The sequence below is a fragment of the Mustela lutreola genome, chromosome 17 (genome assembly GCF_030435805.1).
Source record: "Mustela lutreola isolate mMusLut2 chromosome 17, mMusLut2.pri, whole genome shotgun sequence".
Lineage (NCBI taxonomy): Eukaryota > Metazoa > Chordata > Mammalia > Carnivora > Mustelidae > Mustela > Mustela lutreola.
Genome location: NC_081306.1, coordinates 20,111,742 through 20,139,194, shown reverse-complemented (window position 1 = coordinate 20,139,194; position 27,453 = coordinate 20,111,742). Strand labels below are relative to the sequence as shown.

The window sequence follows — 27,453 nt, the reverse complement described above, 5'->3', positions numbered from 1 at the left end:
AAGCCTCAGCCCCAGTGACTCTGTCTTCCTTAAGGGAGCAAGGGTATTTGCCTGCAGGACGGGGTGACCCTGTGCTCAAGCCAGCGGGCTCCAGCCTGCAGACGATGTGGGGAGATGCCATGGCGTGGAGATGGGTGAAACCGGTGTCAGAGGAAGGTGCTCTTTGAGTGCAGTGAAAGCCAAATCCTACCCTGGCCCAGTCACAGGTAGAACCCCACGGGTTGTCCACGCTGGGTTTGGGTGTGGTTTAATCAGATATTGTCATCCCTGGGCAGTCAGTGCAGCACAAGTACAAAGACCCTGAGGACTCAAGCCTTAGACCACTTCTAGCCCCCACCCTCTTTCCATCAAAGAAGGAAGCCAGCCAAGAGAGCAGAGGCCCCGGGCAGGGGAGTGAAAGGGCCAATTTAATGAGAAACTACAAACTGAGACCAGCCATGATTCACAGTGACAGGAGGCCATGCAGTGGCAGTGCGAGACCAGGAGAGGGGCGGCAGCAGGATACAGCGGTCCACATGAGCGAATTCACAGACAAACCATTCACGAGATACAGTGTGGGCTCAGGCCCAGGGCAGGTGTCCACCAGGGCACTTCCACCAGGGGCTGCTCCTTCCTTGTCCCTGGCCTGTCCCAGTCCAGTGCCATAGCTGCTCCTGCTGCAGTACCTGCTGTTGAAACAAGCACAGTGACAGCAAGTCAGCCAGGGCCCAGCACCCAGCACTTCCTGAGAAGAGGATCCATGGAGAGAGCACTACAAGTCTGTGTGTGCTTACAAGGGGCCTCTTCTCTCTATCACCTCCAGTCCTAGTTGAGACACACCAGCCACTGGGCAAAGGTCAAAGGTCTTGCCGATACACAGCAAAGACACAGTGTGGACAGATGGATTAGGCTTCTGGGTATTCCTTCTGGCCCTAGCAAAGGTGGGGGTTTGTGGAGGGGTGGCCAAAAAGGGAGCTGAATGAGGGCCAGAGGCGAGTCCCTTCTTAGTAAACTGGGGTCCAACATTCACCTCATGACTTGGAGGTGTGCTGAGCTCTCTACCTTACCCCAGGGAACTCCTGGGCACTTAGATAGGGTGTTAAGAGTTTGAGACTTCTAAGGGCCAGAGTCATCCTCCTAATCATCATGCCCACCTCTAGCACCCCAGAAACAGACCAGGCCATAGGATCCTATCTTGCTTGGGTCCACTCCCCCACTCTTGGCCCAGGAAATCAGAAATAACTGTGGCTACAGGTACAGCCCCACTGCAGGCCCCAGGTCTGCTCTGGCTGCTTTTGGTCCCAGGGAAAGTTAGGACCAAATCTATACTTTGTACAGAAATGGAGGAATGAGACCCCAGCAGGGAGACCGTGCGAGGAGACTCTTCCCAGCTTCTCCTCCTGATCTTCTCCTCCTGATCACAAACACCAAGCAAACCAGCAACACACAAGCTCAGTGCTATCCCCCTGCCATCTGCTGACCCTTGGCCTTAAAATCCAACAGAATTTTTGCCGGAAGAGTCAGATGCTCAGGGAAGGGCAAGCCGAAGAGGACAAGACTTCCAGGGGACCGGTGGAATGGCTTCCATCCCCAAGTGGGAGCAGGGAAGCGAGCCACTGAGCGAGGGGAGCAAAAGCACAAGGGGCCAGACTGACAGCACGGAGTCCAGTCCCGGCTCCGTTAGCACAGGCGCTTGTACGTGTAGATGTAGGCTTTGCAACTGGGGCATGTGTGCGTCACATCCTTGAAGTCGTTGATGAGGCAAGGGATCAAGCAGCAGCCCAGATCACACCTGAATCAGAGACAGGGAAGATGGGGAGGTTGGATGAGAAGGGACTGAGGGCACGCAGGTCTACTCGAGCTGGGTGACAGGTGGGCCTGGCCCCCACCCCCCAAGCACCCACACCACCTACCCCATGAAGCAGCAGAAGAAGCCCAGCACGAAGTTCATCAGGCCGATCTCATAGGAGATCTTGGTGGTGATGGCCTGCTGGCAGTGGGGACACACTGTCTGTACAGGGGCGCCCTCGAAGATCTCTCCCTGCAGTACTGTCACTGTGGTGGCAGCCCCTGAGGGAACTAGGACTGTGGCGGTGTGGCCCCCAGGGCCAGGGTAGGGCCCTGGTGGGTAGGGCCCTGGTGGATAGTAGCCCATGGGTGGGTGGGGGCCTGGAGGAGGGTAGAAACCTGAAATGGCACAGAAGACGGAATAAAGACGGATTGCTGGCTTGCCACCTGACCCATGTGACCCCCAGCACCCAGGACACAAGAGGAGGCCTCCAGGACCAAGCCCTGGGCCAAGGTGACCACCTATATTCTACCAGCCCTATGAGGACCAAGACAGAGAAGGCACCTGGCCCAGCCAAACATGGCAGAACTGGGAAGAAGGCCTAATATCTCCTCGGTCTCGGCTTGATGTGTTTTCTTTTCTTTTTTTTTTTTTAAAGATTTTATTTATTTATTTGACAGATCACAAGTAGGCAGAGAGGCAGGCAAAGAGAGAGAGAGAGGAGGAAGCAGGCTCCTCGCTGAGCAGAGAGCCCGACGCGGGACTCGATCCCAGGACCCCGAGATCATGACCTGAGCCGAAGGCAGCGGCTTAACCCACTGAGCCACCCAGGCGCCCCATGTTTTCTTTTTGCCTCTGACACGTAGGGGCCATCAGCCACAGGAGGGAGAGCCTCACCACTCACCAGCCCAGGCTCTCTCGTGCACACAGGGCTCTGGGCCGCACCGGTGTCAGATCCTGCACTGAAATACTAGTGACTGGCCCACTTTACCTGGGGCCACCTGTGCAAGAACCCTGGGCCTTTCTTTGGCCTGAGGAGTCCTGAAGAACTGCTGAATAGGAGCCTAGGCCTCCCCCATGGATGTGGGACCCTGGCAAGGGAGAGGCCCACACAGCACCCACGAGTCAGCACCTGCCACTGTGCCTGAGGGGCCTTCCCGGGAGCTAGCCCTCTTCCCAACAGGGCCCAGAGCTTATGTGGTTTGCCCACAGTACCTGCACAGCAGTGCTTTGCTCCAGGACACCTTCCCATGTCCTCCCTCCACACCCACAATCAGTGCCCTCCAGCCCCGAAAAAACACTGGGCAGGAAGACCACCTACCTATAGCAAAGGCTGGATGGCAGCCCAGATAATACCCTGGATGCTGGACTGGGCAGACCCCTGTGCTCCCCTTTCCTACTTACCTGGAGGCATGTAGGTGCCATCTGCATTCATATGCGGGGGGATGAAGCCAGGCTGAGGCATTGGGTGACCCGGTGGCTCATAGGGTGGGGGACCAATGTCTGCGGGGGGCATCGACATGCCCGGAGGAGGCTGCATCACAGCTGGGGAGGTGCGGCCTGGACAGAGAAGGCAGGGAGAGGGAGCTCAGAGGGCAGTGGCGGCAGGATCAGTGGGAGGGCTGCTCCAGGCACAAGCTTCTGGAGCTGGGATGGGCAAGGAGCAAGGACAGGACCATCAGGAGCACTGAATCCTACCTGGGGTTGGTGGGGCTCCACTCTTCTCCTCCAGAAGGGGGGCTGTGGGGCCTCCAGGATAAGGAGGGGGCGGCTCATTAGACATCTTTGCTGCTTCTGGACCTGGAAGGAAAGCCGGGACATGAACTAAGTTCCCAAGCCCTGCGTGCTGGTCAGGTATGGGCCTGGGATAGTCCTCTGAGCCCCAGCAGCTCAGGTGGTCTTTTATGCCTTCACATCAATCTCTGCACTCTGGGTGCAGAGTTAGCTTGTAAACTGGCAGACTCCTTCAGTAGAGTAGTTTAGAGTCACCAGGGTCCCTTTAGGCCTTGGAGATGACCCACCATCACCAAGGATAACCAGGCCCAGAGCCGCCACCATCCATCATCATCTGCACTTCCTGTGTCAGAGCCAGAAGGCAAGGGTGCCCAGTGAGGACAAGCTGGTGAGGCGAACCCTTCCCCCAGGGAGCAGGCTGCCTACCCGCCAGAGCGCCATGCTTGTGGGAGAGGATAGGGGAGACTTTTTACCTCAAATCCCAGGTACTCAGAAGGGGAAGGCAGGAGAGGCTCCTTCTACTGCCAGCCAGAGCAGACACGCAGGGCTCTAGGGACCTGTTCTGGGGAGAACAATAGGCAGAGCCTCAGCACTAGGGCAAGAGCTGCAACCACACCCCCCACCCCATTCAGCTGGTTCCCACCAGCACTGCAGCAACCCGCTTGCCCACCCTCCTCCGCTCCCCTTCCCCTCTCACAGCTGCAGGTCCTGTCTGCTCCAGGCTCACATCAGCCCCGACAGACCCGTACCCACTGTAGGAAGAAAGGAGAACTGGCTACTCCCCACCATAGCAGCTCTGAGAGCCAGCTGTGCACATGGGGCCCCTGCCCCCCCCCCCCCCCCGTTCTTGTGGAGGATGGTGTGGGAAGGAAGGTGCGAAGTGAAACATTTCCCTCATGTCTTTCCCTCCCAAGGCTCCCTGAGCACCTGCTGCTGGGCCCTGGGGGAGAAGCAGGAAACCAGGGGGCCTTCCTGCCTTGGGGTTGGCATCCTGTCTCCCTTAACAAGGCACTTCCTTTCACTCTATTTAGCACAGAAGGTTTGAAATTAGTAGCATTTTGAAGTGAAACTGTTAATTTTTTTAACTGAAATAAGAACTAGAAAAAATTCTCAAAAGTACAAAGAGTCACACAGTGACAGCACTTCTCCTAGTGCAGCTCCATCTAGGAGCCCTGCCAGGGCAGAAGGAGCCTAGAGTCAGTTAAGTTTATTAAATGTCACAGATCAGTGGCAGGGCCTGAGAGACCAAGTCCAAGCAACAAAGGAAAAGAAACTGGATGTCAGTAAAATTAAAAACTTGGCCTTCCGGGGTGCCTGGGTGGCTCAGTTTAAGGATCTGCCTTGAGCTCAGGTCGGGATCCCAGGATCTGGGATCTAGGCTCCCTGCTGAGCAAGGAGTGTGCTTCCTCTCCCTCTGCCCCTGCTCTGCTCTCTCTCAAATAAAATCTTTTAAAACAACCAACAACAACAAACTCTTGGGCTTCAAAGGGCACTATCAAGAAAGTGGGAAGAACTCACAGAATGGCAGAACATTTTTACAGATCTACTAAAAGACTTGTATTTACAATAGCTATAGGAAGAACTCATTAATCAAAAGACTCCCCAATTAAAAAATGGCCAAGGATCTGAATACACATTTCTCCAAAGATAAAAAACAAATGCCCAATAAGCATCTGAAAAGCTGAACACTTAGCCTAAAGGAAATGCAAACCAAACCTACCACTTCAGGGGCGCCTGGGTGGCTCAGTGGGTTGGGCTGCTGCCTTCTGCTCGGGTCATGATCTCAGGGTCCTGGGATCAAGCTCTGCAGGGAGCCTGCTTCCCTCTCTCTCTCTCTCTCTCTCTCTGCCTGCCTCTCTGCCTACTTGTGATCTCTGTCTGTCAAATAAATAAAATCTTTAAAAAACAAAAAACCTACCACTTCATACCCACTAGAATGGCTACAGTGAGAAAGTATCGAGTGTTATGCAGGGAAACTGGAGTCCTCCCACAGCGCAGCTGTCCGGCGCTCTCACAGTCACTGCGTGACCAGTCATCCTGCTCCTAGGTGTGCACCCAAGAGAACTGAAAACCGCACAAGAATTTGTACATGAATGTTCACAGCATCACTAGTCACAGTAACCGGAAAGTGTCAACAACTGAGGTGTCTGACGACTGGCAAGTAACCAACAAACTAGCTGCAGCCTCTGGCGGGAACGTACCCCGCCGTGACGAGGCACAAGCCTGGTACATGCTGCGTGAGCCCGAAAGCAGGACACTCGGGAGATACCACCCGGAAGGTTCCATGTGGTTGTGACTCCTTACATGAGGTGCCCAGGACAGACAGACCCAGACAAACAAAGCATACTTGGGGTTGTCATGGGCTTGGGGATGGGGCGGACAGAGATGAATATGGGGTTTCCTTCTGAGGTGAAGAAAATGTCCAAACTGGCTGTAGTGATGGCTGCACTGTTTTGTGAATGTATTAAAAGCCAGTGAATCACACACTTTAAATGGGGAAATCGTATGGTAGGTGGATTATTATATGTCAATAAAACTGACTAAAGAACAAAATAAAATTGCCTGATCTCAGCACCTTAATGCAGCTAGTCTCCCTGCAAGTCTCTGCCCGTCTGTGTGCAGTCATGTATTTTTATGTACTTGCTGTTGTGACAGTTTTAACATGGTATCCTATATATTTTATCCATTTTGCAAGACCCCATGGCCATCAATTTTAAGACTCCCTAAAATGGGCCCATCACTGTTTACATGACCAACCCTTATTAAGGCATTTAGAATGCTTGTTACTCTCGTAAAAACAAAACAAAAAACAACAACAACAACCAAAAACCAACCAAGGAAAACCTCTGGCAAATGCTTCTTCCCTTTCTTGGATCTTCTTCTTTGGTTAAACTTGCCAGAAGTGAAATTATGAGGTCAAAGGCTATGGCCATGTTGTGCCTTTGGGAAGGACAATAGCAATTTACAGTACACACTTTGGATACAACTGTTATCACTAACGGGTAACATTAAAATGACACTCAGTTACTTGTTTCTTTGACCACCATGAAACAGAACATGTTCCCAAGTGCTTGTATATATTGTGACCTTCTCTTCTGAGCTGCTACTTAGGATCCTTCAAGACATGGAAGCCGGGGCACCTGAGTGGCTCAGTGGGTTAAAGCCTCTGCCTTCAGCTCAGGTCATAATCTCAGGGTCCTGGGATCGAGCCCCGCATCGGGAGGGAGCCTGCTTCCTCCCCTCTCTGCCTGCCTCTCTGCCTGCTTGTGATCTCTGTCTGTCAAATAAATAAAGTCTTTAAAAAAAAGAAAAAGACATGGAAGCCACGAAAAGATGGGACTTACCCAGGTCACAGTGGCATGTAAGAGGCAGAGCTGAGTCTAGGACTCTGCATGGCTCTCCCACCACCCTTGCCTGCAGGTGAATTTCAATAGGGCATGATCAAGAAAGGGAAGCCACAGAGTCTCTAAAGGTCACCAAACAAAGTCCCCCTCCAGACAGGACTGGCTGTATGTGCTGGACCTGGAAGTCCTTGCCAGCCCCACAGGCGCCGTTCTGATGGTAGAGAAAGAAAAGCTTGTGCTTCTGCAGAAAACTCTGTATCCTACTGAGTGTCTTAGAATATGGACCTGTCACTGACTCCTATCGTACCAGCATCTGGGATGCTGCTGGCTGGCCCCACTGCCTATCTCACAGCCTGAGCTCATCAGGAATCCAGCCAGGAAGAAAAGGTGCACTGCGCTCGGTGAGTCACTGGAGCAGTTTCCAGTGCTAGGACAGAGGAACCAGCCTGGGTCCTCCAGGCCCCTCTGTGTCCAGAGAGCGTACCGCACTTGCGCCACCCTCCGAGGATTCAAGCCTGACCTGCACCTGCCTTTCATCAACGTCACAATTAGCTCCACGGTTTCCCAGAGTACGTGATTCTGCTTCTGGAATTCCGCCACTATAATGATGGTACGAGCCTGGCACTCAGGGCAAAGCCCTTCCATGGTATCCATCCGACTCTGAGCTGGCCTTGTACCTAGAGCAGGCACCGCTGTGCAGCACGCACATGCCTGCTACTGTTCGTACCACCTGCTTCCACGCCGTCCCTCAGCCAGCACGGCTGTTAGTCCTGTCTCGCCTCCCCTTCATACCTGCACCCATCCTCCAGCTCCCTTCTGGAGCCTCAACCAGGGCAGAGACTAGGGGCAGGACCCTTCAGTATGAAGGAGAGATGTTGGGGCGCCTGGGTGGCTCAGGGGTTAAGTGTCTGCTTTCAGCTCAGGTCATGATCCCAGGGTCCTGGGGTCGATCCCCATGTTGGGCTCTCTGGGTGTTTGCTTCTCCCTCTCCCTCACCACCGGGCTTGTGCTTTCTCTTTTGCTCTCTCTCAAATAAATAAAATCTTAGGAAAAGAAAATTTTTTTCTGGGATTCAACCCCTAGTTTTCCCAGTGCTTCCAGTATAAAATCAAGGGGCATGCCACAAAACTATGTTGTCAAAGGTGCAATAAAAAACTTAAGAATGCTATGATCTTAAAAATAAATAAATAAAAATGTCAGGGCACTCAGGTGTCTCAGTTGGTTGAGTGTCTGCCTTCAACTCCGGTCATGATCCCAGGGTCCTGGGATGGAGTCCCACATTGGGCTCCCTGCTCAGAGGGGAGCCTGCTTCTCCCCTCCCTCTGCTGTGCACGCTCTCTCTCAAATCTTTTTTTTTTTTTTTTAAGATTTTATTTATCCATTTGACAGAGAGATACAGCAAGAGAGGGAACACAAGCAGGGGGAGTGAGAGAGCGAGAAGCAGTCCTCCCACGAGTAGGGAGTCCAATGTGGAGCTCGATCCCAGGACCCCAGGATCATGACCTGAGCCGAAGGCAGACACTTACTGACTAAGCCACCCAGGCATCCTCAAATAAATAAAATCTTAAAAATCATATGCCCCCAAAGCAAAACAGTTTTCCAATAAAAATGCACACTGCTGAAATGATGCTACAGATGCAACTGTGGGACTCGAACCCACACCCTGGCAAGCCTGCTGTGACACTGGCGCCAGAGCATCAGGTCCTAGAAGTGATGGGAGGGGCTGCAAGACCCCAGCCCTGTGGTTTGTCGTGCCCCACTCAGGAGAGGGGAGAGGCCTATAATCCAGGAGCTCAGTGAAGTCAGTGTACAGCCCCAGAAACCCAAAACAGGCCTCTTAGCCTCCCGTTCTGACCTCTTAGAGATATGTGGAGAAACAGAATTGCCTGAAAATCCTCCTAAGTCTACTGTACAGAATGGGCTGCCCTGGGGCCCAGAGGACTTGACGCTGTACATCACTTTGCACCCTCTGGGACCGCTCAGCAGCCAGCCGACCAGTGAGGTGCTGACCCCAGCAGCACACAGGTGTAAGGGTGCAGGAAGGAGACACCCAGGACCCCAGGGCGCAGGCTCCACTCCACACAGGAGCAGAGGTGGTCTCGATGACAGCACATATGCAAGAAGGGAAACTTTTGTTTTGTTTTAAAGATTTTATTTGTGAGGGAGGGAGGGAGAGAACTGAGGGAGAAGCAGACTCTCGGGCGCCTGGGTGGCTCAGTGGGTTAAGCTGCTGCCTTCGGCTCAGGTCATGATCTCAGGGTCCTGGGATCGAGTCCCGCATCGGGCTCTCTGCTCAGCAGGGAGCCTGCTTCCTGCTCTCTCTCTCTCTCTCTGCCTGCCTCTCTGCCTACTTGTGATCTCTCTCTGTCAAATAAATAAATAAAATCTTTAAAAAAAAAAAAAAAAAGAAGCAGACTCTCCACTGAGCAGGGAGCCCAACGCAGGGCTCGATCCCAGAACCCCAAGATCATGACCCAAGCCGAAGGCAGACACTTAACCGACTCAGCCATCCAGGTGCCCCAGAAAGGAAGATTCTTAAATGAAGCCGTCTTGTCACAGTGGAACCATGCAGGCGCACGGGTCAGAGCTCCACCCAGGCAGGCAGTATGGGCCATATTTCCAGGACACGGCTCTTCCACGCCTTGCGGGCCTGCATAAGTCCAAGAGATGAGTACGCACCTAGAGAAGCGGGAATCATGACAGCCCCGGGGCACCTGCCACAGGTGCTCAACTGTCCTCAACCGCATGAGGCCAATACTAGCTTCTCCACTTCAGAGAAGGTACACACAGCTCACGTCATACCCAGTGCCACATGCCCTCACCATCAGCATTTTAGGTGTTTTCAATGATTTCTCTTTGAGCTTTAAATTCCTGTTTATTAGTTTTTCAGCAGTGTTGGGGATCCTGAGAAACTTGCCACGTAGTCCTGGGTAAGTGATGCGCCACTGCCCCAGTCCCAATGGCTCCTACTTTAGAAGCCACTGGCCCATGGGAAACAGCTGCTTTCCAGAGGCTGGAAGTCTAGGCTGAGACTAAGCAGCATCTGGAAATGTGTGAAGAGCAGGACGTTAGGTTACTGGATGGCACCCCGTCGCAGGAGCCTCAAGGCTCAAAGTGACAGAGGAGATCAATGTCCCCTTGACTGCCTTTTCCGGAGGAGGCTAGCCTGCCAGTAACGGTCCTGACCCTTGCCAGGGCAGGGAGGCAGCATGGCCCAGGTGGCTGGTGAGTTAGAAGGCTCAAGACTCTTGAGAAGGTGCTCTGGCCTCCAGTGGACACCCTGTGCCTGCAGCCTCTCCACACGTTACCACGGGCCTGTTTCCGGGAGACCAGCAAGAAAACACTTAGAATGGAAAGGGCCACAGGCTGCCACAGAGAACAGTAAGGCCCTGGGGATCTGAGGGCAAACTTAGGGGAGCCCCAAGGGCCAGGGGATGGTATACCCAGGAGAGAAGGTCCTGCATGGTCTCTAACAAGAGGGAGGCAAGGGCAGGCCTGCATGTGCTCCTCAGCCCCTTGGAGACAGAATGGGGCCACCTGAGGCCAGTCTGGCCCTTGCATCCACAATCAACACAGCCTAGCACCCGCTGAAGTTTTATACAGAATTATCCAAGTCACTCTAAAATGAGATGAAGCCTGCCCTCACACCTATCTGCAGACCCACTGCCCTGCGATCTCATTTCATTTTCCCAAGGACGGCAGGTGCTGGGGCCTCTGGGTGCAGGACACACTTGTGCCAGACAGAGCCAGGCCCTTTTCGCAGAGCCGCCCACAACTCCCCTCCTTGGCCCTGCAGGATTCTGAGTGCCACCGGCTGCACCAGCATTCCTTAGGGCCTGACACTGGTCGGCCCTTAACGCAGGTCCACTACGGAATAGACACCTCTGCTCTGCACCCCAATGCTGGGAGCCACAGCTGTGTCACAGAGAATAACTAGGCCTCACCCCCACAGCGCAGCCCTTGCTTCTCCTCTGATGAGCTGGTGGGACCAGGTGAGAGTTTCCCCAGGTGTAAGGAAGGACATGACATCCTGAGGTGCCTGCTATGGGTTTTAGGGTTTGGGGCCATGAAACAAGCAAAACTGCCTTATTGCCCCATCCCTCCTCCCTTCCTACCCATCCCAGGCCCTGTCTGCATCCCAGACAATATTCTAAGCAGCTACTGAGGATGACAGCTTTGAGGACAGGACACACAGTGTTCCAATGTGGAATCAGGAAGGCAAGAAGCCACTCCCTCCTCCCATTCACAGAGGGGCAAAGATTTGCCCCATGTCAGTCATCAGTTAATGGGAAAACAGGGCACACATGGAGAGTGTGGCACTCTGGAGCTTCAGCCCTAGACTTGAAACCGGTGGCCTTGGAGGAGTTACAGACAGTCCCTGAGCCTCAGTCTTCCTAGGACCTGGGACTGGAACCCCTGCCTCCTGGCGAGGCTGCGTGCAGAGCAGTGACAATGACACATGCCCAGACACATGGCAGATCACTGGGCAGGCGAGCAGAGCACTTTCAGGTCCAAACACAGGTCTACTGAGAGGACAACAAGGCTCTGGAATTAGTGGTGATGCAGGCATTGCTCTTCCAACATACTAAGACGCTAAACTGTCCACTTTAAAAGGGTGGACTAGGGGCGCCTGGGTGGCTCAGTGGATTAAGCCGCTGCCTTCAGCTCGGGTCATGATCTCGGGGTCCTGGGATCGAGTCCCGCATCGGGCTCTCTGCTCAGTGGGGGGCCTGCTTCCCCCCCCCCTCTGCCTGCCTCTCCGTCTACTTGTGATCTCTCTCTCTGTCAAATAAATAAATAAAATCTTTTTTAAAAAAAATAAATAAATAAAAATAAAAAATAAAAGGGTGGACTATATGGCACGTGAGTTATAATTACACCCCCCAAAAGCAAAACCCACCCTGGTGTGGATAGTTCTGTGAGTGTGCGCGGTGATAAATGAGAGATGGGGAAGAAAGACCCCAGACCAAGATCATTGTCTCTGGGGTTTAAGTTTGGCAGCCAACAGCCAAAGGAGGGTGAAGCTTTTGTCATTATACAGACTTATGCATATCTTAAGCAAAAAGGTATCTGTGTATTATTTGCATAACTAAAATTTTGAAAGGAACACAATTTCAGGACAGAGCTGTGATGGGCAGCTTCAATTCCTGGTGACAAAGAGGAGGTGGGCAGGGATGGGGGTTCCTCCCCCTCCTAGTGCACCAAGCTCAGCAGCTATCCTCTGGGTCCCCCCCCCCCCGCCCCGCCCACATCCCAGAGGGGAGTTAAAAGCGAAGACTCTGGGGCCCTGGGAAAGGCCTCTGGCGTTCTGCTCAGTTCCCAACTATTCATCATTCATTGCAGAGAGCTGCTGTTGGTCTAAAGCTGGGCCAACTGGCAACAGCCTACGGCAGCCCAGGCGGGCTGCCCATGGGACCTTGGAGGACCTGGGCCCAGTCCAGCAAGAGACACTCCTCCCCGCCTGCAGCCACAGCTGCAAACCCAGTTCTGCAGTCTGAATGGTCCTGCACACCGCCAAGGGATACCCGCCCTGCCCCCACGTCTCTGCTGCACCACACAGGACCTGCCAGGGACACACACCGACATTCCCTTCTGGAGGAAGACCCAGACTGGGAGGGCCAGGAGGGCTTGTCTGATGCTAAGCCCCATCTGTGCACGAGTGGGTGCTCCTGGAGGACCAAGGAGGGGTGCCAGGAGATAAGGCAGAGGTGAAGGCAGAAGACAGTGAAGGCAGTGCCTGAAAGGAGGACTTTCTGACACAAATCTCCCCAGGATCTGCTAGAGCAGCAGCAACCCAATATCTTGGGTCTTGGGATTCCCTTACATTTGATTACTGAGGACTCTAAAAAGCTTTTGTTTTGTGGGTTGTATCTATCAATACCCAACCATATTAAGAATTTTAAAATGAGGGCTTTTTAAAAGTATTTAATATTAAGTCATTACAAAACATCAATAAACCCATTACATGTCAGCATAAATAGTTAAAATAACTACCCTCTAAAACAACTGTAATAATGAGACAGGTGGCACTGCTTTCCATTTCTGCAATCCTTTTTCACTTCTGGCTTACGGGAAGTCTGCCGGGTTCTCCCATGTGCTTCTCCACCCAGTCTGTCTGCTACACTGTGGTCAAAGTGTGAGAAGAAAACCCAGCTTCCCAAAGATAAGAAGCTGGAAATGGGAGGGACGTTTGAAGAGTCTCTTCAGGTATGTAACCGTGGACATTCTTCCATACCACACCCAAAGCTGACCCCGGTAGTGGCTCAAAGGTTAGTGGCAAGGCGGAATTTGAAGGCTTAATGAATTCTTCCTCCTGTTATGTTCACCGGCCCACCTTGCATTTAGAATGGCTTTTACCCACCCATGGCTTCTAACAGCAGACACAAGTCATCTGGAAAACATCAGTTCACAACATGAGCCCTGATTATAAAGACAGAAGAGTGCTGATGTGCCTTACTTACTACTTACTACTACTTACTTACTTACTACTTACCCCCCACTCAAATTGCAGGCTATCATCACCACCAAGATCATCAGCAAAGACTAACTACTGGGAAGCTGTCAAGCTCGTAGTGGCAGACACAAGTTTTCCAAAAATTATAACTAACTGTCCCTTGAAAGTCCAATTTTATCATTGGCCACAAGGAGATTAACAAATTTATCACTGGTAACATTTACAAAAACAAAGGTCAGCTGTTTCCCCTGAAGTAGTGGGCTCACTGTTCATTTTCAAGAGAAGGTCCACTAAATCCCCAAATGTGAATAACCACAGTTTGTGAATCAGTTGTTATGTAAATCTGGAGCTCCATGAGAAAGCTAGTTCAGTGCACAATTCAAACAACTGTGCACGTGCTTTCCCTGAGGCATCTATCATACTCCGTGTGTGCACGAGGTAGGTCTCATGTTTCATCACACAGAATACTAGAGATGTGTAGTTGAAGGTCAAGATGATTTAGTACAGTAAGACATTTTTACTGCTTTTTCTTAAATAAGATCTGTGGGTGTGGTGAGCATCATCCCAACCAGGAGGAGCCCAGGTTGGTGTCTCTGCCTTGAGTCAGACAGCCATTCACTCCTCCCTGCTTCTGTACCACAGATAGGAACAAGGTGAGAACGGCCCTGTAACAGCTTCTTAGCACTGCCATAAAGAGTCCTGACCTTCAGCCCCCTGGCAGTCCCCAGGACACAGCACCTGTGACCTTTCGAGGACCATACCGCGGTACTAGCGCGGTGCTACAGACAACCCTGCTGCCATGGAGACCTGGAGCAGCCCAGCCCAGTGAGCCCTGGGCTTGCTATGGCCACACCCCGGGACCAGCACCGGCACTGGCACGGCTGTTGCGCACCCAGCCTGAGAGGAGCTGTTGGACCAGCTCAGACCCAGTTCCCCACTTTGTAGCTGCGTGACCTGTGAACTCACTGAGCCTGATTCCCTCATCTATAACCAGAGATAATCGTGCCTGCCTCCAGGGTGGGAGCAAGGTTTAAAATAAACCGTGTGTGCCAAATACCCAGAACAGCAGCTCCGGACCCAGCACATGAGAACACGGAACAGACGGCACCTGCTGATATCACTGTTTTTGTGAACAACTTGCAGCAGGCACCGAGGCCTCTGCCATGGCAGCTTCTGCCCCCACCCAACTGTGGGGAACAGACGGCACCTGCTGATATCACTGTTTTTGTGAACAACTTGCAGCAGGCACCGAGGCCTCTGCTATGGCCGCTTCTGTCCCCACCCAACTGTGGGGACCCTGGTGTGTGCTTCTCACAGATCTGGGGCGGGGCCTGGAATCCAACCCCACCTGAGCGGCCCAGCCCGGCAGAGTCCATCTATGACACGGCCAAGTTGAGGCTGCTCTGCAGGACTCCCGAAGATACAGCAATCCTCCTAAGGAGTCATCTCTCCTTTCGGGCAACTTCACAGTCAGTCATGGCCCAGGCAAGGGCGCTCACACCCATCGGTAGGTCCTGGGGGACCAGAGCCAAGAGGCAGGATGAGGATCATGGGCCAGGAAGCCCAGAGCATCCCCACAGCAGTGCCCCAGCCCTCCTCTTTCCCAGCCCACTCTTCTGAGTGGTGCCCCCATCCCCAACCACTCAGTCTTCAAAAACAATGCTATAAACTTTCTTTCTTAACCAGCAATGCAGCTTGAAAGCACAGAATTCACGGGTATCCTGCCCACCAAGACAGATTGTACGACCCTGGATGAGTCAAAAAGACACTGCCAGCCCTTCCTGCAGGCACCTGTGACCAAGTGACTAGGCTCTGGCCAATGAGTCATAATCAGAGTGCTGTAAGGACGGATAGGAAGGGCCACCCTGGCCAGACAGACCCTCTGTCCTCCCGCCCTCTCATCTGCTGCCTAAATATGGCTGTGACAGCTCCTGCAGCCATGCTTGACCATGAGGTGACCTTGGATAGGGAAGCCATACTGAGGCCAGAAGGAGGTGTCCTAGAAGACCACAGAGACACCATGCCAACACGGAAACAACCACTTCCCACTTCTTCTAAGTGAGAAAGAAACAAACTTGTTTTAGTTGGTAACTCTGGGTTTCCTAGTAAATATAGCCAGACATATTTCCAGTAATCAAAGAGAAATGGAAAAGCTAGTTTTGCAGCAATTCTCAAACACGCTATAGCCAGAAATTACTTGTGATTGGTAAATTTCCAGATTATTAACAAAGAAGGGATGCAAGTATCATTAGAAATAAGCAGTGTGGGGCGCCTGGGTGGCTCAGTGGGTTGGGGGCTCTGCCTTCGGCGTGGGTCCTGATTCCGGGGTTCTGGGATCGAGCCCCGCATCGGGCTCTCTGCTCAGGGGGGAGCCTGCTTCCCTTCCTCTCTGCCTAATTGTGATTTCTGTCAAATAAATAAATAAAATCTTAAAAAAAAAAAAAGAAAGAAAGAAAAGAAAAGAAATATGCAGTGCTAGTCAGGCTGAGGGTATGTCAACAACAGACTGTAACTGAAAGGCTCCCAGTCCGGACTTCCCACCGACTTGGCTTTCTCTATCTAGCTCATGCCGCTGCCTCCACACAGGTTCACTGAATAAGGCCCTTGGGCTGCCAAGTTTTAGCCCTGGAAGGCCTGGGAAATCCTGCCTGCAGCCCAGTTCCCATTGTTCTTACTGCTGGAGGCAGGACAGGAGAGGCAACCCCTCCCTCAGAGAGCATCACTGGTGGCTCTGAATGGTTTTATTTTTCCATGTGAACACAGGCTTATGTGATGCTGTGGGAATTCTAAATACTTCAAAACAAGCTAAAGTAAAGACAGAGAAAGGACCAGAAAGCAGATCTGGTTTTCCCATCTGCCCCTCTCATCCCACCCAGCTGCGGGCTCCCTGATCGGTATCATGGCTCTAAGAAGCTAGGACACCAGCCCAAGCCCGTGGCCCTGAGAGGAGGCCGGAGCCCCGGTCACAGCGCCAGCTGACAGGACAGAATCCTCACCTGCCGGTGCCCAGGCACTCAGTCACACACCAGCCATCTGTTCCCCAGCTTTCCGGAGGCAAGATGAGACCTAAGTGGGGTTGCGTGTGAAGGCACACAGCACACAGCCGGCCACACAGTGTTCAGTAAACACAAATTCCTGCTTGCATCACTGGTATTTACGGAGTTGCAAGCAGAACACGAGAAAGATGTACACGTTTTAAAGAGAGAGAAAATACAGGCTGCTCTTAGGAGCAAAATTCAAAAGCAGACAGGACTCAAGGAATGGTTCTAAACTAAAAAGTAGATTTCTAGGAACTCTGATGACAACAATCATAACTGAACAATTGACATCATGCTGAATTCTTGTCAAAGTCCTGGCAAAACACTGCGACTCCCCAAGTGTCAACAGCAATGGAACACAACAGAGCGGGTCAGTGCGGGTCCTCTGAGGGACAACTCCACTATCCGTACATTCTATATGACTCATTAATTTCCTTTCAAGACATCCGTCCTAGACCTAAGTGAGCATGTGAGCAAATATTCACAGGCTGATGTCTGTATAAAATGTCCTATGTTCCACCAAAGGGACTGGTTACCTGCCTGGTTTACCTATATAAGATAATTGTATTCACCCCCCAAAATGATAGAGACCCATTTTTGTAGGTAGAACAATGGTCTTGACACTGCATCGTAAAACCCGTTCGTGGACGGATTCTATTTCAAAAATACATATTTACATAGCTATTACACACCAAATGTTAATTGTTTTCTCTGGGTGTTAAGGTTTTGGATCATTTGTTTATATACAAATACACACACAGAAGCTGTTACGTGTGGTTTCTAGTTTTTCTAGAATGGGCAACTCCTTTGACTGGTTCGTTCCCAAAAAAGGCTCATTATAATTGTTACATTTATGTGTATTCCTCCACAGTCCACAAAGGTGCCTCTGACTATAACCTCTGGGAAAAGCAACAGTCCAAGAAGCAAACCCAGAGACTGGCGATATGCCAGTTTTCTCTCCTAAAGTGGTGTCACAGTCTCTACATTGGTCTCACGGGAGTCTGGCAGCATGAGTCCCTTCTCTAAACCAGGTCACCTCACCGTACTCCGGTAACAAAGAGGCTCTAGATCTGTAAACCTGGAACATAAAGACCATCCAAGGTAGTTCTAGCCTCAGGAGACCCTGCCTGGACAGCCAGCATGAGGTCACCTGGCAGAGGAGGGCAGGTAAGAAGAGCCCAGCAGACACACAGGAAACGGAGACAGACCAGGTGACAGAGCTGTACCCGGGGTGGGGCTGCCAGCTGGGACAGCTGCTGGGAGTGCAGCCCAGGCCTCCAAGCTGGGGTCCAGCACCTCCTCCGCCTTCCTTCAGAGGAGCTTCCCAGGCGGTGGGGGGGGGGGGGGGTGTCTCTGGAGAGACAAGTCCAGACAGGAGGAGAATGAGCAGCAAAGGAGGAAAACAAACACAGCCACAGCCACTAGTGAAGAAACCAGTCATCTGCACCTGTCAGGCAGGCAGGGCTTGGGAACTAAAAGGCCAACTAATTTTAGAAGCAGGATGAGTCTAAAAAACCATCCCTTAGGCAATCAAAACGAAGCCCTGAAAGAAAAAACCCTTACCTCTGCATCCCCTGAGCTTGACACAGAGCAGTCTTTGACTCAACTCCATTTTAATCAGTTATCTGAAATCAAGATATACCATTCTGACCCAGGGAAAAGCACGAGGCCCTACATGCAAGCAAGCCACTTGGCCACTATGTACACGGCCCCCCAGCTGGAAGAACCGCACTCTGGACACAAACGCTGCCCCGTCGGTGCCGGCCCCAGAGGGGAGCTTAGCCACAGCCAGGCCAGTGCAGGTCTCCCCACCCGACAGTGAGGAAGTGTCCACACATCATTTACAGCCTTCATATTACTGGGCGTTCTCTCCAGTAGCTTCAACCAACAAGAGCTGGATGGAGAACAGGACCTGCAGCAACCTCACCGGTGCCAGCATGACAGGCTTCTAGAGGTCACCCAGATGGCATCAGTCAAAAGAAAAAAGCCAGAAACCAGTAGATATGTCGCAGATTAGTCACCATTCCTTGAGCCCAAAGCAGTGGCTGGATGTTGCCATAGACAGCACAGTAAGAAGCTATGTTGCCGGACCAATGGAAAAAACCCGAGACAAGAGAACATTCCTGGGCTACACTCTCCAGTGGAAGTGTCCCAGTGGCCAGGGGCACTCAGGCAAACTGCGCTGCCGAGCACATAGGACTGATGTCTGTGACCGTGACATGACGTCCACACTGGAGAAAGGGAAGGGTGGGGATGTAAGTGCTCTGGGACATGTGAGTGAAGAACAAATCACATCAACAGTTTACATTACACAAAAGAGTATATGGAAGTTTAAATTCCTAACATTCTAAATGGACATGTGACCCAGAGAGTTTACTCATGTCAATCGGGACTGAAGAACTATTTCGGATCTGGTTTGCCTTACTTATGGCCATATGCAATTTCTCTAAGATTCATACATCTTGAGACCACCTTCCAGACAGAAATGTCATTAGAGATCACGAAGTCCAAGGTCTCAGCTGACATTTATGACCCTTCAAACATTTACTAACCACCCGCCCCCAGCAGAGGCAGGGTACCATGCAGGAGACAGAGTGGGCAAGACCCCCTCCTCCCCCGCCCCACTCTCTGACAGGAGCCAGGCCCGGCTGCTCGGAGAGAAGCCCTGACTCATGCCCCACACACATTAGATGCACCAGACTCAGTCCTGCCTCTTTTCTCACACAGTCTCCAAACTACACTCAAGCAAGATCTCACACTCCCAACAAAGGGCTTTGCACACCAGAATTCCACCGTATGAGTTTACATGGATTTCACTGTGGCCCAAACAAAAAAAGAGAAACAACTGAAGTGAGCCTACAAGGCTCCCTGCTTTCCCCTTGCTGAGGGCAGGGCTTGAGAGAGGAACTGAACTCAGGGGGGCATGCCATCTGCGCAGCGGCCCAGTTCCTGCACACCTCTGTGCTCATGGGCAACTTAAGGAATCTGCAGGGCAGCTGGACCATGAGGTGTCGGCTCTACCAGATGACCTTACACCCTAGCCACTGAACGTTCACTTGGGAACTCTCTTCAGCTGTGCTGCAGGGAGCACAGGAGCCCAGGTACACTCAGCTCCCTACCCCTCACAAGGAACTAAGGCAGGACAGCTAGAGGCAGGCACACGACACAGTGTCATTCAGACGAAAACACCCGGCACAGGCTCTGAGCCAGACACTACCTAGGCCCTGAAGGTGGGGAAAAACCTGTGTCCATGGAGCTTACATCTGCAGGGGGTTGGGGGCTAGAACACAGAAACAGGTCAAGTATATAGTTTGTCAGACAGTAACACATGCCATGGATGAACAGATGAGCAGGGGAGTGAGTGCGGCGGTGAGGCAATTACCAACAGGGAGGGATTCCCAGGGTGGGGAGCATTCAGGCCAAGATGGAACAGGCCTGCGCCGCTCTGGAAAGAAGGTCCAGGCAGAGAGAGTTAAGTGCGGATGCCTAGAGTTTGCCTGCACAACCCTGGGAGCAGTGGGCTGGGTTGTGTGGGTGCCAGGAGAGTGGGAGGAGCTGAGAGAAGAGGGACTGGCCCTTGACGGGAGGGAAGCCAGGTCCTCGGGCGTTAAAGGACATCCACTTGACTCGGAGTGAGATGGAGGGCTTGGGAAATCAGGCTGTCCGGTTTCCCTTGGCTTTCCACTTCCTGCACTGTGCCTGGTATACTAATGTGGGCCCCCAAGTCCTCATACCAACAGGCGGTACCTGACGGTGGAGGACCGACAGTTCTCAGCCCCCACACCTCCAGCAGGCACGGTTTCTTCATGGCCAGTCTGACTGGGGCACAGAGAACTGGGTCATGGCGTCAACCATACGCTTTCCAGATAAAGCATGTAAATGCACAGAGAAATACACGTAACCGGAGCCTGACTACACAGGGCCAGAGACTGAGGCCTGAGCCTCAGGCAGTATAGAATGCCCCAGAGTCCAAGAGCTGACAAAGGGTCACAGGGCAGCTTCTTGCCTGGAGCAGTACAGAATTCTTCCAGGCCTAGGAAAGGCCAGTTTTATTTAGTATAGCTATCACTATCCAAATTTGTTTTTTTCTTTCTTTCAAGTGACTACCTGTCTGAAAAGCCTTCAGATTCTTGACTCTTTAATTCAGCCAACATTTCGTGGGTCCCTCTATGGAGGTCACTCACTGTGTGGCACCGGGCCTCATGAAGTTGTAGATCCAGCTAGGAAGACAGCTCACATGTAAGAAGAATTGACAAACGTTACTCAGCAAAACCCAGACAACACCTCGTGACAGCAGGTGCTCCCGGTGAGAGAAGGGGCCTCTGTGGAGGGCACTGGGGAGGCTTCGGGTACTGGGTGGGCCCTACAGAAGGAGGGCAGGATTCCCAGTCTGTGACAACAGAGTCACTGTGAGCACAGGGGAAACAGAACACTGTGGTCAAGGGGCTGGCCTCCCCAGTCCAGACCAGCAGCTCCAGGAGGGCAGGGACGGGGTTTGGGGCCAGTGTCTCCACAGCCCCAGACAGCACACTGAACACTGGCTGTCCGGGTGGATAAGTAGTGCAGCCTGGCTGGTACTCTGGAGACGAGCTCTTCCCCATCCCACAGGCCCTGTGCCGTTAGCAGTACCCCAGCCATGAAGATGGACGTGAAGAGGTGTTCCAGAATTTTCTCAGGCCCTTAAGCCTTGAACTGTCAGCAAGTCCTGCCAATACCATGGCTTAAAAAGGTCACAGATCCATTCTCTCATCTACTGCTCAAGGTTTAAGGGTCAAAGTCAAGACGTGGCCTCACGTTCCACACTTCTCTACTATGCTCTACTGCAGCCACCCAGACTGTAATCCACTCTTCTCCAAATAAACCAAATCCCACTCCATCTAAAGGACCTTCCACAGACCCTTCCTCAACCTCCACACAGCTTCCCCCTACCCCCAGCAAACCTGGGCCTTCCCCATGACTCCCTCCAGACTTACCTCCCACCCAGAGAACACTGGAGGAGGACTCCCACTCATGGCCCTGCAGGCCCTGCTCAGCCCCTGGCACAGGTGGAATGAATACGTGAGTCTGTGAGGGTTGGGGTTAGCTAGGCTTCCCATGCTGTTTCCTGCCCAAATGTTCCCCGCCCACAGTCACTGGGGCAGAATACAGCCTTAGCAGGGATGGAGTCCCTGGCTTCCTCATGAAACTGCCTGGTTTATGGTCACAATCCAGACAGAAGACCCCCTTTTAGAGTCACAGTCAACTCCATCCAGCACTTTCCACGATGGGGCCAGAACAGCCCATATTCCCCTCAGCCTCACTCTCTTCAGGGCTGCTGTGCCCTCATCTGGCAATCTTGGGTAAATCGCTTACTACCTCTGGCCATTTCCTCCACCGCGAGACCGATGCCTGTGTGGCCCACTGGCTGCTGCAAGGACCCACGAGGATGGAGCACAGGGGAGGGCGTTGCCAGGTGGGCCCAGAACACTTACCAAGAGCAGCCTCTGCAAACACAACTGCCTTCCCGCACTTCCCCAGCTTGTGAGACCGCTGCTCTTAATGCTACTTAGAACCGCAACACGTTTCACTTCCTCCCATAGGAATAAGGCTGCAAGCTCTCAAACCCCAGCCCAGGACAGCCCTCCAGCCTTCTCTACCTACTGCGGCCTCCATCTGCTTCTCCTTCGAAAACACAGACACTGAGTAGATCTGAATTCAGACAGATTCGATAGAGGGAACACGTTACGTACCCAGCACGTCCAGTTTTGACTGGACCTTCAGGACAGCTCCTTGTGGTAAGAATCCGATGGTGCGGGGTCACCCAGTGGCCAGACCATGAAGGAGCTCACAGCACCCACAGATGAGAAACTCCAAAAAGATGATGAGAAACGTTTTCTGGAAAACTGATCTGACATTACAAAACGCATCTCAACCACTTTTATGGAAACTCTCAGAATGTCACTGGACTTCCCCTGCATTGCCTGGTTTTGTGCTGGTTTTACTGTCTAACATTAAGGGACCCTAATCTTTCTGCATGAACAGATACGGTCTTCTTCTCCCCTGGGTGTTGCTTTTCACCTGCCAAAGATGCAGGTAGTGAGGCTATGGGAGGGCAAACGCCTCAATCACACAGCTTGGAGGCAAGAGAATTGCCTCTAACACGGTCAGCTGAGTCTCAACAGTACTGGTTCCAGGACCTCACCTTTATCACCAGAACCTGGTAACTCACAGAGCAGGAGAGGTGCTTGGTCCACAGGCTCCACAGGGACCAGACCTGCATCCCCCTGGGCGGGCGATCTTCTCAGGGGGGGGAGGGTTTGCCACAGGCCCAGGCCGAGTGCCCCCTCTCCTCTGCAGCACTGAATAGCAATGCAGCCTCTACCACCTCCTGGGGAGTCTTGCCTGTGAGACCCCTGACTGCAGAGGCCCTCTGTGGGGTTCTAGAAACTGGCACACACCCATTCTCTATACTCCATTTCCAAGTCCCTCTGTGGAGGCCTAACAAACCTCCAGCCTGGCTCTCCTCCCCACTAAGGGCGGACGCTATCTGCAGAGCTCCCCCTGCATGCTGCCTTCTCACCAGCATGACAGTTTCCTTCACATAAGGACAGAGATGTCAACAGAAGGTGCCATGACTCTAACTACCACATTTCCCTGTGTCCTCCATGAATAAACAGATGTGCATGCCCTTTGAATAATATTGCTGAAGCTGAAGATGGATTTCTACAGGACCTGTCTCCTCTCCCTCTCAGAAAACTGCACTGCATTAAACACTGGTGTTTGTGCCTACAGAACACAGTACCTCAGTCCAAGAGACTCAAAGCTTGTCAACTGGGCTAGGCAGCCCTCTTCCCCTGGAGCTTGAGAAAACACACCAAACTAGCATGTTCAAACCAGGCAAACATAAAATATAAGGAGTAGCAACAGAGTATTCAAGCTGACAACTTGTATCATTTATTGTCACAGCGACCTGCTGGGGTCATCTGACTACTGGGATACATTTCATTAGCACCCCTTCAAAACATTTTTGTTCCCTGAAGTATTATTGTCCATCACACATTCCATGTTTCTGCTTTTAGTGATTTTAGAACCATGGGCTATTGTTTTCAAATCACTGTTAAGAATACATGTAAAGTTCCTTCCTGGTTCCAGAGGCCTATCCTATGGAAAAACCTCCAGCTCCTCAGGGATAGGAGACAGAGGGAACACTTCAATGCCCAGGGCTTCTACTGGTTAAAAGACAATAAGCAAAAATTCTATGATTCTACTTAATTATATACATGTTGAATTATTCGGGAGGGAAACAGACTGATGTGCACACTTACTGTGACACACATAAACAAGATGCACTGTTGATCATTAGAGTTGAGACAAAATACAATAAAATGCTGTGCGTTCTAGGTGGTGGTCTATCGGTACTGTGTTAAGCTTTTTCAACTTTTATATATGTTTAAAATTCTTCATAATTAATTGTGGGCCAGCGAAAAACGCAGAGCTGGCATGTTTCTCCCCACCCAACTCTTAAGTCAGCCTGGATGTAAGGAACAAAGTACCCAGGAGAGAGGTCACACTTGCCTACGCACTGCCTGCACACCAGCAGGTCCCACTCTACATACAAAATTGGTATGCTCTGCCCCAGGACCTTTATCCTCTACACTTCAAGATAACGGCTCTCAACCCCAAATGTGACTCAGAATTATCTGGGGAGCTTATTAAATAGAGTCCTGGACACGTCCCATAACTGCTGAATCAGAACCTGCGGGAAGGAGGGGGGACAGCTGCCCAGGAATCAGCCCTTTTAACAAAGGCCCTGGTGATTTCGTGGCAGAGGATCTGAGACCCACACTGGAGACACTCCGAGCCGCTAGCTCCTTACCTGACACCTGTTGAGAAGACTCCTGGGACCATTTAGAGGAAAACAGAAACGCACACCTACGAACAAGTGCCCAACGTGGGTCTCGAAGACGCCGTACGTTCAACTACACCAAGGTCCTCGATCGCACGAAGCTGGGCCCGAAGCCTGGCCAGGTCACTGCCTCCCCACCAGCCCTGGCGCGTGCGGGCCGAGTGCGGGGCAGAGAGATTTACAGATGTCGGCGAGCGGAGACGGGCGGGGGAGAGAGAGCCGCGCAGGCCCCTCGGGCTTGCCAAGGTCACCGAGGAGCTCAGCAGGGGCTCCTCTGTCCCCGGGACCCTGCTCCCGACCCCCTTTCCTTGAGGAAACTGCCGTCGCGGAAAGGGGGAGATGCTATTTCCCGACCCTTCCTTAGAGGGGACGCGGGAGAGATAATAAGCGGGACCCCGAGGAGCTAGCCGGCAGCCCCCAAGGCATGGATCCCGGCGCCCGCGAGGGCCTGGCCAAACTGTAACCGCAGCCCCGCGGGTGACCGGCCAACCCAGAGACGGTGCGACGTCAAAACCCCGAGAGCCGCTCTGGATCGCATCAGTGCCCGGCGAGGAGGCGACCGGCTCGCCGCGCCGCCCCCGGGGATCCTTTACCTCGGGATGCCAGGCGCCCGAGGCCGAACAAACACCGACAACCCACGGTCCAGGCGCTGGGTGGACGAGACCCTCGGCTCCGCGGGGCTTTGCGCGCACGCCGCCCCCCGCCTGCTCAAAGGCCTTTGGGAGATGTAGTGCGTCCGTGCGCCTCAGGCGCGCTCCGCGGGTCGGGAAGACAACAGTGCCCGACATGCACCGCGCAGGCGCCGCAGGCGGGGGCTGGGGGCTCGGCGGTCCGAGGTCATGCCCCTCTCCGTGAGGGCCGCGAGCGCCCAGCTCTGCTCCCGGGGGGCTCCGCCGGAAGCTCTCTAGCGGCCCAGGCGACTCACCGTCCCCGCGGCACCCACGGCTGCCGCAGCTGCAGGAACGAACACCTCCGCAGCTCGCCGTCGCGCGTCTGTCAGAAGGAGGCGGGTATGCCTCGGAGCAGGGCGTCAGGGCGAGGGGCGGAGCCATGAGGTCAGCGCCGGGGCGGGGTTTGGGGGCGACACGTGACGGGCCCTGGTGACGTCACAGGGAGCGGAGGTGCTTCGGCGAAGGTGGGACACGTGAGAGGGTCTGGGAAGGTTTTGTCCTGAGGAAGAGTGGCGTGAAGTTAGGGGGAGGACCCGTTAGCTCTCCCTCCCGCCCTCGCAGCACCAGAGCGCCGGTCGGAGCAAGGTGCAGCTTCCTTCATTTAGTCAGCCGGCGCTCACTGAGGCTAGGTGCTGTGCGTTCCGTGGACGTGCCCCGAATGGGAAAGGTCGCTAGGTTTTGGAGGGTCCAAGCTGAGGTCAAATCAGGCACCATTGTGACTTAGTTTTTTAGCTCTCATACTGTAAACAAACGTCTCATTCATGTTTCATGCCACGCTTTTTGCATTTTTGTGGGTGGTTCTGCTGTTTAAAATGGCGTCCAAGTGCGCAGAGTACCCTGTGCAGCGGAGGGCACGTGGGCAGAGGGTAGGGGAGGTTCAGCGACCCTCCAGAGTCCAAATAGCAGAGGGCTTAAGAGCCCGCGAAAGCCTGAAACCGAGTAAGGAGTAAGGTAGAACTGGGGTCCAGTGTTGGACCACACCACTGTATGGCTTTGTTCAGGATACTATCTTATAACCAGAAAATGGGAGTAAATACAAGGCAGGCCTCCTGGCGCTGTTGTAAGGAAGGAATGGCACTGGACACGGTTATCATTCGCTCACCTGAGATTGACCTGCACCTCGGTTCCCCTGGTTACAAAAAGGGAACTATCATCTCTCATTTGCTGTTAGAAGAATCAAGGAATAAAAAGGAGATGATTGAATTGTATTTGCACCTAAAACGAAGGCAGTTCGTTGGAACGTGTGATTCTTGACCTAAGGGTTATAAATTCAAGCCCTGCACTGGGCATAGAGTTTACTTAAAGAAAGAAAGGCAGGCAAATAGTCCTCAAAAGATGAAACAGAGTCACCTAGCAATTCTACTCTAGGAATAAGGCAAAGAAGATGAAAACATATGGCCACACACAAACCCATACTCAAATGTCCATACTCATAGCACGAATGCTCACGTTCACTAAAGCCGCAAAAGTGGAAACAACCGGGGCGCCTGGGTGGCTCAGTGGGTAAAGCCGCTGCCTTCGGCTCAGGTCATGATCTCAGGGTCCTGGGATCGAGTCCCGCATCGGGCTCTCTGCTCAGCAGGGAGCCTGCTTCCTTCTCTCTCTCTCTGCCTGCCTCTCAGTGTACTTGTAATTTCTCTCTGTCAAATAAATAAATAAAATCTTTAAAAAAAAAAAAAAAAAAAAAGTGGAAACAACCTACCAACAAATAAATCGATAAATTGTGACTGATCCAGGCTTCCACGTGCATGAACCTTGAAAACAGCATGCTTGAGCAAAAGAAGCCAATCACAGGAGACCACATATTGCAGGATTCCATTTGTAGGAAATGTTCAGAACTGGCAGATCCACAGAGATGGACAGATCAACATTGCCTGGGGCTGGAGGAGTGCAGGGGAAAGCGGGGGAGGTGTGCTAATGGGCGCAGATTTTCTTTTCAGGGTGATGAAGACGTTCAAAGATTGACTGTCGTGATGGCTGCTTGCCACGGAGAATATACCGAAAACCACAGAATGGGTGAATGGAGATTATATGTTAAAGCAGTTACCAAAACAAACAACTAACCAGGGAGACATTATACCCAAAGCAACTCAGGAAGAATCAGACATGCCATAAGACACAACCATGCCTATGTAGAGAGATAGGGTGATGTTCCCTGTGCTTTTTGCTGTAGAATCCTCATGGGATGCATCTGAGACCAGAAGCCCACGACTGTCCTAGGAGGCTTTAGGAGCTGTCGATGTAACTGCTGATCTCACCTTTCCCCCTGGAGTGTTTGCTCTCTGCAGACGCCTGCCCTTCTCACAGACGCACCTACAAGGCTGCTTCCACGTCATCTGCCTCCTCCTCCAGCCTCCAAGCCTCACACCTGTACTCACACCTGGACTGCAAACCCAGCCTCGCTTTATTTTTAGTCCAGATTATACCCTAACTGGGTCAGCTGGAGCGCCTGGAGCCCCACACAACCCCCGTGGTCCTTCTGCTGGCCCCTGCTTCCAGACCCTCCTGGTGCCACCGGAAGAAAACCTGTCTGCTTTTATAGGGGCTAGACCCCAGTTG

The 27,453-nt window shown here is 52.6% G+C and overlaps 1 protein-coding gene across 1 annotated transcript; it reads right to left on the bottom strand.

Moving 5' to 3' along the window:
- Positions 1-386: 386 nt before the first annotated feature.
- CDIP1 (cell death inducing p53 target 1) lies at positions 387-25,282 on the bottom strand. The gene is made up of 6 exons (XM_059154279.1): positions 25,149-25,282; positions 3,976-4,064; positions 3,467-3,568; positions 3,173-3,328; positions 1,893-2,166; positions 387-1,771 (listed from the first exon to the last, which is right to left on the bottom strand). Exons 3-6 carry the CDS (start codon positions 3,549-3,551, stop codon positions 1,660-1,662), a joined length of 627 nt encoding a protein of 208 aa, XP_059010262.1. The 5' UTR covers positions 3,552-3,568; positions 3,976-4,064; positions 25,149-25,282; the 3' UTR covers positions 387-1,659.
- Between the last annotated feature and the right edge of the window lie 2,171 nt (positions 25,283-27,453).